This window comes from Neodiprion virginianus, chromosome 2 (genome assembly GCF_021901495.1).
Source record: "Neodiprion virginianus isolate iyNeoVirg1 chromosome 2, iyNeoVirg1.1, whole genome shotgun sequence".
Classification (NCBI taxonomy): domain Eukaryota; kingdom Metazoa; phylum Arthropoda; class Insecta; order Hymenoptera; family Diprionidae; genus Neodiprion; species Neodiprion virginianus.
Genome location: NC_060878.1, coordinates 27,508,050 through 27,519,295, shown reverse-complemented (window position 1 = coordinate 27,519,295; position 11,246 = coordinate 27,508,050). Strand labels below are relative to the sequence as shown.

General features: G+C 38.7%; 2 protein-coding genes across 9 annotated transcripts; both read right to left on the bottom strand.

Moving 5' to 3' along the window:
• Nucleotides 1–18: 18 nt before the first annotated feature.
• Nucleotides 19–6,590, bottom strand: LOC124297695 (uncharacterized). Of its 8 annotated transcripts, none has more exons than XR_006906657.1 (6): nucleotides 6,373–6,590; nucleotides 6,173–6,291; nucleotides 5,328–5,559; nucleotides 5,174–5,192; nucleotides 3,751–3,855; nucleotides 19–2,540 (listed from the first exon to the last, which is right to left on the bottom strand). XR_006906657.1 is itself a non-coding variant. In XM_046748973.1 (5 exons), the coding sequence occupies exons 2-5, from the start codon at nucleotides 5,523–5,525 to the stop codon at nucleotides 2,889–2,891; spliced, it is 582 nt and encodes a 193-aa protein (XP_046604929.1). In that variant the 5' UTR covers nucleotides 5,526–5,559; nucleotides 6,173–6,590; the 3' UTR covers nucleotides 19–2,888. The 8 variants fall into 8 exon arrangements, 4 of the variants coding, with proteins under 4 accessions (XP_046604929.1, XP_046604928.1, XP_046604930.1 ...); XR_006906658.1 differs by having other exon boundaries at nucleotides 6,383–6,590; XR_006906659.1 differs by having other exon boundaries at nucleotides 6,393–6,590.
• A 439-nt stretch (nucleotides 6,591–7,029) lies between these two features.
• LOC124297696 (dynein regulatory complex protein 10-like) lies at nucleotides 7,030–8,218 on the bottom strand. Its single transcript, XM_046748977.1, has 3 exons — nucleotides 8,107–8,218; nucleotides 7,912–8,041; nucleotides 7,030–7,802 (listed from the first exon to the last, which is right to left on the bottom strand). The coding sequence occupies exons 1-3, from the start codon at nucleotides 8,130–8,132 to the stop codon at nucleotides 7,608–7,610; spliced, it is 351 nt and encodes a 116-aa protein (XP_046604933.1). The 5' UTR covers nucleotides 8,133–8,218; the 3' UTR covers nucleotides 7,030–7,607.
• Nucleotides 8,219–11,246: the final 3,028 nt, after the last annotated feature.

Below are 11,246 nucleotides of genomic sequence, written 5' to 3'. Positions count from 1 at the left end.
AGATGAGATTAGGAGCACAAAAATTTATTCATCTCATTGTACAATGTTACAGCATACTTACACAACTATGATGACCTGTTTTTGATTTTCATTGATGATTGTCACTTAGCTTATTTGATAATTCATTCGCTTTTCATAATAGCTATGTCCCGGAGGCTGGAAACTGCGTTTTTATATCGTATTTACACATACAATTAAATGCTCTCTAATATAAAGATATACAATATCGCTTATACTACACCGTTGATATAACTTCATATTCAATATTACGTTGGTATTATTTTAAGTACAAACAGTATACAGTAAACAAGATACAATCGGTTTACTAATAGAACATTTCCCAACTGTCTCACAAAGCCTATTCATTCAGATGGTAACGGATATTTTGTAACAGTCAATAAACGACAAGTACACGGAAGGAAAGGATTATTATTCATGTCGTGTTGAGTCAAAAGTTCAATGGTTGAATCAGGTAATGAATTTCTTGTCTTTTGCATTGACTGAATATTACAGTTTTCTAAGCGCCCAAAACGTATTCTTCGAATAATATCATTTATAATTCTGTTGACTCATAATTTTGTGGGGTAGAGTTCACCTCCTGGTTGTCGTTATACTAATGTTTATGATGAATATGTTCTATACTTGTTTTAAAGCATGTGGTGTGTATTTTACTTCGTAAATAAATTAGTGCAACTGATTCGATGAGTTACGCCAAACAAGCTCTGGTTTAAGATCACCAAAGCATGGCATTCAATTCATGTACCTGAACTTTTTACTGGCCAGATTCATGTACTCCTTTTATTTAGAGTACCTAATTGTTTTTGTCAACAAACATGCGACTCATAGGAACAATCCGTAAACTTCGAATAAAATGATATTTAGTTTACTCAATTTCGGAAACACGTCAAAAGATTCACGTGAATCAATACTTGACTCGATCACTACAAGAAAGGCTTTCGTTGAACGAAGAAATTCGCTTGACCAAATCATATTGACAAACTAGATAAATCGAAATTATTGAATTGACGTCATCGTATTTGGAACAAATGAAGGGTACTAGATCGAAGTTAATTGACTCCAATAAAATCTATTTTGTTGGTTCACGAATTCCTTTCCTTCCGGGTAGTGGCCAAGACTGTTTTTCTTTCGGTTTCTCTGCTTAAAATCTTAGTTAATCAGAACAGAAAATTACAGTTGCAAATTTTATTGATCCTTTTTCGTTTCTACAATCACTGCCGTGAGCCTTGAAAGTAACAGTTATAGCTTCGGCAGTGAATAGTAGTGATACTGCATTATCGATTCAACCGCGGTCCACAGTACTGCAATAAAATTAACCTACAGCTATACAGAAGTACGTATCACGTCAGTTGTTCAGCACTGCATGTGACCTGAATTTCATTCGGCCGAAATGGATCACTCTTTTTCAACGTTTTCAGAGGCTGTGTAACGTAGCTTGACGACCACTTTACAAATATGAACGATTATCACCGTCGTAACAGCCATCCAATTCGAATTTTATACACGTAAAACGTTAAAGTGCCTGCGTAAAAAGCTCAGAGCTTATTTTTATTTCGAACAACTAATGCTGTGCAGAGTTCAAATGGGGACGAGGAATTTTTTCCGTTAGTTACAGCTATAACATTGCAAGATCAAGAAGATATGCACGATATCCATATACGTGGTTTTTGTACATTTATTGTTACACGAATGTATTGGTCGATAATGTGGCCGAAAGCTTCGCTGATTGTCAGACGAGCGGTGTAAATATATATATAGACATATTTATAATTAATTCCGTTCAACTAATATTAACAGTTTCTTAAATATATATAATTTCCTGCACACTTTTTTCTCTCGACTTTCATTATGTGTACTCATCGCACTGTTTTGTTTGTGTTTTACTTCCGTCTTTTAGCAAGGGTGTTATTCACAATCAGATTGTTCAATCCAATTATACAGTACACTGAACATAGTATAGTCACCTCGTGTTACAATTTCACTCGTTATATAGCCGACGATCATTATTCACTCGAGTGTTCTCAATAAAGCAAGGGCGGTCGATTTCCTTACAGCCCTGCAATCGGGTTCATAACTCGAGGCTACCGAAGATCGGTTTTGGAAACTGCATCATTTTAAAGAGCGTACGATGTATATGTATTAGAATATAAAATAACTAACGAGAATCCTGATGTATGATGTTCAGCAACGTTTTTCAGATTAGCTACTTTAGTCTCCATAAAAGTGAACAATAATTGTTCGATGGTAAAAAAAACTGTACGCTTATCGTATAGATTCGTACCATAGTTAGTTAGTACACATACATACGTAATGTGATATTATACACATATGAACATAAATCGGTTACTTCATCGTCTGTCGATCGTTTGATCTTTTACGAAGTTAGCTGTGAAATTGAAAAATTTACTTTATCGGTTACATCGACGAACGGTACGTCGATTGAGTGAGGGAGAATTCATTCCTGAAGCCCGCGGGAGCTGGCTAAGGTCTCGTAAAGCGATAGGAGGCCCAGCTGATAAATTCTAAGGAAAGAATAAACGGAGAGAGTTTTCAATACAGTTGCATTGTGTGGAAGGTTACACCGATCGCCATCTACCACGGCATCGTCTACTGACAATACGAATATATTCGACTTAAAACTATAATTGCCATACCTTCATTTTCGAACGAATCGCGAAAATCATGCTATATGCAAAACTACGGTACGCCGATTTACTTCTAACACTATAACATAAACTGCGTTTCACCTGCAAACGCACAGTCACTACAATCGCATGCACGCGTATCAGGTATGAATAACAACACCATGTTTAAAAATAGAGCTTCAGGTAAGATTAGATCACGCAATGTTCAACCCTGTCTCACTGTCATCACGTTCCAACAAAAACATTAATAAAAACTATTTTTAAACACTCTCTTATATGTGTACATCTACACACCGTACATATATACAGTACACTCTCCCTATACCAACGTTTCGTTGATGCCCTGTGGCCTCGATCTTCTAGATGATCAATCGAATGCAAAAAATCCCAGCGAATCACTGCGCAAAGGTTTGCGTCCACGAAAATACTCTGCGCATGCGCTCTGCGCACGCGAAGAATCGGAGTGGGGGCATCGCCGAAGCAGTCTCAATAAAAAGAGAGTCTACTGTAGCGTGCGAACCGTAAATGTGTAAGTAAATATATATATCTATATATGACATACAATGTATTGTGTAGTGTACAAAAAACTGATCTGTAGTCGATATTTTTCTTCAATCTGAATTCTGAATTAACAATTCTGAAGTGATGTTTAAACGTCATTTTCAAATGAAGATACGCACGGAATGACTCGGTTTTATCAAATACTTTTCGAAGTGATAGTCTGAAAAATCAATTTCAAAGTCTTTCAAAGGATGATTTTCACCAGCGGTGCATGCACTGAAGTGAATCGATGTATGAGGTAATGATTTCTTCGACTGAATTTCACTCCCACACAGATTTACCCATCCATCCGGTAGCCAAGTTTTGATGTTGTGACCCGTGATGATGATGGCGATGATTAAGATGTGGATGATGATTTGGTGTAAGTCGTGGTGGTGTAAAAGCTTCGTTGGATTTTTGTAGAATAGCTTGTCGTGTTTTATTTATTTTTGGGAATAATAATTTGTTTGCGACGGTGTGCTTGTAACCAAACAAACATGTAGAGAGAAGAATAGATTCAGAGACAGCTTATTGTTCTACGATTTACCATTGGTCGTGATGCAGGGACAAACTGCATTCAGAATTCGGTTGCAGAAGCCCCGAGCCCGTGAGTTCCAACCGCGGATACGATCTCCCCCTCTCAAACTACTTCCTGCGATACGTCCGGTAATTTACAATTACATACTTTTTACATAAGAAATATTATATTCCTAATTCCTCATTGTTGCTTTCCCAGTTATCTAATCTTTTTGCATTCGTTTTCTATCAACTGGTGGATCTTTCGAATTGAACAAAAGCCCTTTTGGTGTAGCTTTTCACGACTCCGAGTACGGATTTGCGGGTTCCCGAAATCTTGGGAAAAAAAGTCTGGGTTAGGATCGGGTTTTTTGGAAATCCCGTAATCTTCGTAAAACCCAAAATGTTCGGGAAACCAATTTGTTGTTGAGAAATTCGAAACGTGGGTTTCCTAACTTGACTAATATTTATAGTGTATGTCAAATGCTAAATACTGATGGTAAATAGTATATCTAAATAACACCAATACTTTCAGTAAAAAGTATATCATCTTTCATCGGGAGATCCGGGAATCACGAAATATCGGGAACCCGAGCCGAAACTAATACACGAAGAACTCTGGTACCCGCACAGCCCTAGTTCCAAGTAATGATTATAAACTAATTTAGTGCACGAATAACGACTAATTTTCTGTATCTACGTGCAGTGCATTAAATTACGGCAATACCGAGTACATTAAAGTATTTTCTAGGCACAAAACTATCTGACCTTATTACGCCCTCAATCATAAAACTTGTAACATTTGCCATGTATCCGCATAATTCGAAAAATAAATGACGATTCCTAGCAAATATAGCGAAGTAAAAAATAAAAAAAATTCAATTGAAAGAGATTTTCATTCTCTACTCATTTTTGCCCAAAACCTCGCACCCTATACACAATTTCGATTCAAAGATTGTGCGAGATAATTTTGAAAATTTTTTGTCAAGTTTTGAGTAGTCAATTTACGAATAAAAATATTGAACAAACAACAATTGACTATTTTGTAAATTGAAGGTTACAGAAAACAATTGACAATTCAAAAATTTTGTTAAAAAAAAAAAATTGTTGAATAAGATCCGAATAGCAAAGAAAGGTTTTAATCAGCCATGGCATTGAGAACCGTTCCACTTTGACGAAACATTAGCAATCGTAGCTTGTAAGCAGATTCTAATTTCAACGTTGTACAAATATTTGCCAGCGGCTGTTATCTGAGTCTGGCACTATATATCAGTGGAGTTTCGGTTAAAACAAAAGAAATCTAAGTCAAGTAGCGAATACGTTCGAATGAAACCTACGTTATTAATCAGGCTTTACTTCTAGTACGGATTTGCGAGCTATAATAATCTATCCTTGATCGACATGACGTACGAAAAAGGAGAAAACTGATTCAATAATAATTTGCGAAGATTTACCTTCGTCAGCTTGGAACTCCTGAAACAAAAGTAGAGAAGAAATAAGCTCAAATCAATGCTCGTTTTATAATTTTCAAAACAAGCTACCTTGTTCTCACAGTGCCGGAAAGGAGAGAACAACGCTCTGTTGCAAACGCTCAAATTACGTAATTACCGCTTTTTGACACTTCCGTCTAGAGGCCTCGGTGGTTGCGGACTCAATGACGTCAGCGACGAACCTTGTGGTTTCCTTCATCAATTCCTCATCGTCCTTGAATGCCTCTTTGCGTTGCTCCAGACCCTCGGATAACAAGCCTCGCTCGACCTCTTCCATTATCGGAGAATGAAACGTCAACGTCATTTTCTCACTCATTATAATCCAACTTTGTCGTTGTCTCTAACTAGAGCTGCGGGAATTAGCCAGTTATCCATTAACTCGAGGGTAACATTGTTATACAACACCAATGACACCATCGCATGCAACCTAAATTCGTTCAGTGAAATCTTAGTGCTCATGACAACAGGTGTAGCGTTTCATAATCTAACTGTCACGGTATACAATCCGTAGATAAACTTTAACTCCACAGGATAAGCGGTACGCTTTTATGAACATTTTGAAGTATATTTGGGAGATGGGGAACTGTCTGACATTCTTGCAGCTACATAATTCTCAAAATTATTCGCACGACGCTACGTGAGAAAAAAGCAGGAATGCGAGACGAAATAAATTTTTAATGAAACTAGTGATCATAGCAGTGTTCGATTAAATACTTTATTCAAATTCTGTAACGGTCCAGTCCTTGTTCGACGTTTATTGACCGCAGAGAAAAATACCAGGAAGAATTTTATTCTTTCTTAAGTATTATTCTCTGTCGAATAAAACTAAACAATGTGGAAGTCGGTATCGAACAAGTAGTGCATTACGCTATAATTCAGCAAGAACGTTTAGTCGTTTTGATACCTCCCCGTGTTACTTCCCTCCAAAACTTTGAGGACCATGCGATGTCTAAAATGTTGTACCTGCAATCCTTCAAGAGATACTGTCCATCGATTGATATCTCGCTTTGAAAAGCTCCGTTATGCAGACACACTCACTCATGGATATCCTCGGTGTTATTTTCAAAGTTAATTAGAAATGTCTGTAAATGACGATACTGACAGTGCCAGTCCGAGTGTGTGAAACTAATTACAAGTTAAGAGATTCGGTAGAAGACTTTAACCATCTGTTACCACAGTTTACCGGATAGTCGAATTATAGCCACGCAACTAATCGTCCAGTGATGTCGTTTTCATGGTGTGACACTTTGTTGTTACCATTTTTGTTTGTTTTCGAGCTGATGTTCGGAACCGATGAACCGCAATACACGTAACTCCGAACGACGAAAGCTCGACGTAATGATCGACACTCTCAGAGCCCGGCTCGCCGAACTACGAATCACCCCAGCCAGGCTCTGAGGAACTCCCGCAATTGAGACATGCGCAAAAGAGACTAACCGGCTATAGGTACATGTGCATACACGCACACATTTATATTCTCTCATGAACTCACGGCACGTTATCGGAAATATCGAAGGTCTGCGTATTCAATTATAGCGAGTTTAAACTCGACCTTATATGTAGCTGATTCCGCATTTCTTATACGTATGTGGATGTCATTTCTAAGATGCTTTGCCACGCGAAGTGGTAAATTTTTAGGATACAAACTTCAGTAACAAAGTATTGATCGGAAAACTTTTTTCAAATTAGTGTCCAGTGAATAAAGGATGGAAATCAGGGAAGATATTCGCGGTTTATCTACTCTTAATGCGAAAATTATAAGGAGTCTTACAATTTTCGTCTTCATCGAGGGAAAAGAAAATATGACCATCGTTACATTCCATATACTGTCAATTAACGGTCTACAGGTAACAGCGAATTAAAAATTGTAACTGGTACGTTGTTTTTATAATACGTACACACATTCATGTATATGTATAAACACGAATGTAAAGCATGTGTCCATAAATCTTAGCGGACAGTTTAACATATATAGATCAAAGTTATGTTATAGATCAAAGCTTTCACCTCTCACTAAAGCTCAGTGGTGATGAAAATTTCTAAATATAGTTTAGGTACGAGAGAAACCTTCAACGGAGGATCAATACGCACGGTATTCACTTATCTCCTAATACTGATGCTGATGTATAGAGTTAGGCGATTACGCGGCATCCTGAAATTACGGCCAGCTGTGTATATTTTGTAAATTATCTAGCCACTATCGGTAGAACGCATTGATCCGTTTTTTGATTCTACTAAGTAACGTGAACTGATGAGCTCGATCCGTTCTTTTCAATTATTACAATGCTATTAGATTTGAGTTAATTTTCGTGACTCGATGAAGAAAACTCGTTAGTTTAGTAATATTTGTACCACCATCTTCGAGACGATAAGATATCTATAACTAACAATTAGCGGTCTATTTCTTCCTGGACTTTTTCTTCTTTTTTGTGCTATGTCGTTCCCAGTACGCTCTCCACGCTTTTTGAATGACTCTAGCTGCACGATTTCGTACGAATATGTCTATCCTCTCATTCAGTATCTTGAGTGAGGTTTCTTCTTTTTCTCGTTGTAAATCATCGTGCAGCCTTCGTAGATCAACCATTACATCATCCTACGTGAAATCGAGAACAGAATTAGAAATTTCCCTTCAAACGTTCACGACTCATACCTAAGAACACAAATGAGATTCTTTGGATTTTTGAACTCGCCTTATAACTTACCTCCAAATTTTTCCTTTGAGAACTAAGAAGCTCGAATTCACTGGCCAAATTCTCTAAGTCTGTGTGCCGACCGCCAATATCAGCGTCGTATCGAGCCACGCAATTTAAAAGCTCTGCTTCAACCTTACATCTCGAATGATAAAAAAAACGTACAAACATTAATTCGGCACAATTAGCGAAAAGTGAAATTCTTACCTTTTTTCTCTCAGCTTGTTTTCCATGCGAATATTATTACCACGCAAGTTATTTACCTTCCTTTCTAGGACTTCAATTTCGAAAATCAACGCTTGCCGCGTTGCGGCAGAATCTTTGTAAGAACGCATCATTTGGGTCTCAGATTCGATTCTAAATGTCAGAAAAATTATTTGAGTCAATTCAGGACACGGGAATTCAGAGTGAACCGGAATTCGCATAAACAGCTAACGCGCAGGGTTGTAAAATTTTGAATAAAAAAATCTTACACAATTCGATTGATATCATTCGCGATCTCTGTCGCTCTTTGATCGCTGACATTCTGGCATTCATTTATTTCTTCGTTCAGTTTGCTGATCAATTTTTCTTGTTCCATTTTTTGGGCTGCTAGAGCTTCGTTTAAGCCTGTAAAAGCGAGGATGAGTCTGGATCATGTGTGTACTAGGATACTCTGTTCAACATTTGAGTAAAATTACTGATATACTACATTTAATTTCCGCTTCGGCTTTCCTGCAGCTTCTAGCAGCATGGCGTAACTTCTGATTTTTTTCCTGTAGCTGCATCGGCGATACTTTTATCTGGCCTTCTGTGTAATCAATGAGAAATCGTAAATTAATTAAAAATTCATAAGCGGCCCGCGATATGTCCGTTGGAATGATGTGATTGCCTAACCCTGCATGGCAATCGTTGCAAGTTTCCTGAATCTCCTGAATTGTTTAAAAGAAACACTTGACGATTATAAACGACAAACAGCATTTATAGGTGCGATCAATCGTCGTTAATTTAAGACTCACCTCGTGCAGCGAAAACTGTTGATCAGCATCTTCTGAACCAGATATCTTTACCATGACAGATTTTGAATCCGGTGCGAAGAAGCTCGAACCTTGCTTCTCCGACAGCTGTAAGATCGAAGAACCCAAAACATTCAATGCAGATTTTTTCCAATCGTGAATTTAGGAGGTTGTGATTCATTAAGGTCATTTGATTAACGAGTGCAGGTTGTCATTTACCGATCTCTGCATGGTCTCGGTTGTTGCTTTCAGAAGATTAATTATATCCTCAGCCGCAATGTTTATGTCACGGAGATAATCGATTCCATCACCCTTTGGCACAATACTAGGTCTAGATTCTAAGCGATTAGTCATCAGCTCGTCGTTATGCTCTTCGTAATTATCACCATCAGCTGCTAGTTTTCCCACCACAGCGTGGTTCATTTTTGATAACGACTATTGCTCAAGCGGAATGTCCACTAAAGTGGTGTTATGCTTATGTGAAAGGACTAACAACATTCCAGACACGGTTCGCCATATTGAAACATACTTTTGTTGCTATAGGAACCAGCATAACAGAGAAATGACTTGGTACGCGGGAAAAGGAGTTACCGTTTTTACTGCTGATGGATAATCGATTTCGTAAATGAAGTAGCAACTTTAGCAAAAGATGAAGGTATGATCAGATGTGCCATGAAAACTGTCAATTTTGACTCTAATAAACAAGCGAGTCGATGGCCTCTACTATCAATTTACCGTGAAGTAGAAAATGAAAAAACACCGGTTCTAGTGATTAATCACTTTTAATAACGATACATGCCACAAATTCTCGGCACGGGCGTCTAGGCACGCCTCGCGGCTAACCTACCCATCTTTTGAAATAGTCAGTGGGCAAAACGGAATCCCTTCTTCGCCAAAGTTAGGGTGATAAGATGGCTGCAAAGACAGCAAAACCTACCTCAACGGCTAAAACTGTTGGCGGCAATGTCGGTGGCCAGAACGCTGGCACAGCCAGCCTCCAGTTTTCGTTGCCACAGATGTTGGATCTTGCCCTAGGCACACCTGAGGTAGCCAACGATTTACCACTTCGCATATCCTACCCTCGTTGATTCGCTTTAAAGTCATATAGTTCTCATGAGCGTATCGAATTCGAACGCCAAATCAGCTGGTCAAATTTTCCACGATTATGTGTTCCCCCAACAGCCATGATATTATACATAAATTGGAAAGGTTTTATGGTGTGAAATTGTGACCTCAGGTTGGAACAGTGAACTTGAACATTCTGCACAACTTCCTCCACGTGCTTTTACATCAGGTAAATCTCCGAACAACGAAAGTCGAGTACCGTGGTGAGGATGCTGCCCGTTTGCAAGTGAGTATTTCTGACTAAGAGTCGCCCAGCGACTTTAATCCAGTCTTGGAATTCTTATGTCCGCAGAATGTAGTTACGAATGCCAGAACAGGGCCGTCTCTGCACCTCCACGAATACAACATCATTGAGAGCTCAGGGAGGGTCAAGCAGCGGATCCATAGCACTGAAGACGTTACCGTCAAAGTCGACGTGTACACGGAAGGTACCTTAAGGGTTTCCGAGAGTGTTTTTCAGTTTCAGTGTCTGGTTCTCAAGTAACTGACATCGTTAGATCTATGATTCATCGTGTGTATTTCCCTTGAAATTACCCTAGAATCAAAAACTCCTGGGACCAAAGTTACCAAGAGTGCAAAATCTGCTGCCAGCGCTCCAGCTAGCGCTCGTGGAAAAGGAGTCAAAGAGCAAGGTTTGTGAGTCGCTTATCTGTCGATTTTCATAAACTATGCATCGATGTAATCATATTTACAGTGATCTGTGTGAGAAGAGTGTGGTAAGACAATACTCGAACATTCGCAAGCTCTTCGAGAACGCACATGATTTTTATTATCCCGGTAAAAAACACTTGTACAGCATAATAGTTTCAGCTTCTGAAGCTTCACTGGAATCGAGACCTTCGGTTGTCGGAAATGGAGCGAAAAAGACTAAGGGGATGAAACAACAAGTCGGTGGTGGTTCACAGAGTGAGGCTCATTCCGTGATTTTTGTGGAGCCAGTAGTTGATGGAGCTATGCCAACGGCACTTGGATTCAAACAGCTCGAAGATACCGTAATTATCAAATAGAACTTACGGCGGGTTATTCAGACATCGATTGGAATTTCCCGAAGAGTAGGAATATACCAACTCTTTCATTTTTTTATACAGATACACAAACTGCAGGCAGACTTTCGTGCACTCGAAGAACTCGCCACGACGCCAGAGATGATCGAAAGACTAAAGACGAATAGTACAGATCCCGTGACGGACATGTGGCACGTTATAAATATAACAAAACGATTGGATG

Coding starts and splice junctions, on each gene's coding strand:
- LOC124297695 (XM_046748973.1), bottom strand. CDS start 5,525: ATGAGTGAGAAAATGACGTTGACGTTTCATTCTCCGATAATGGAAGAG. Junction 3,149..3,750: donor TCCCTGCATCACGACCAATG/GTAAATCGTAGA, acceptor CTTTTTATTGAG/ACTGCTTCGGCGATGCCCCC.
- LOC124297696 (XM_046748977.1), bottom strand. CDS start 8,132: ATGGAAAACAAGCTGAGAGAAAAAAG. Junction 8,042..8,106: donor AACAAGCTGAGAGAAAAAAG/GTAAGAATTTCA, acceptor TTATCATTCGAG/ATGTAAGGTTGAAGCAGAGC. Junction 7,803..7,911: donor CTCAAAGGAAAAATTTGGAG/GTAAGTTATAAG, acceptor GATTTCACGTAG/GATGATGTAATGGTTGATCT.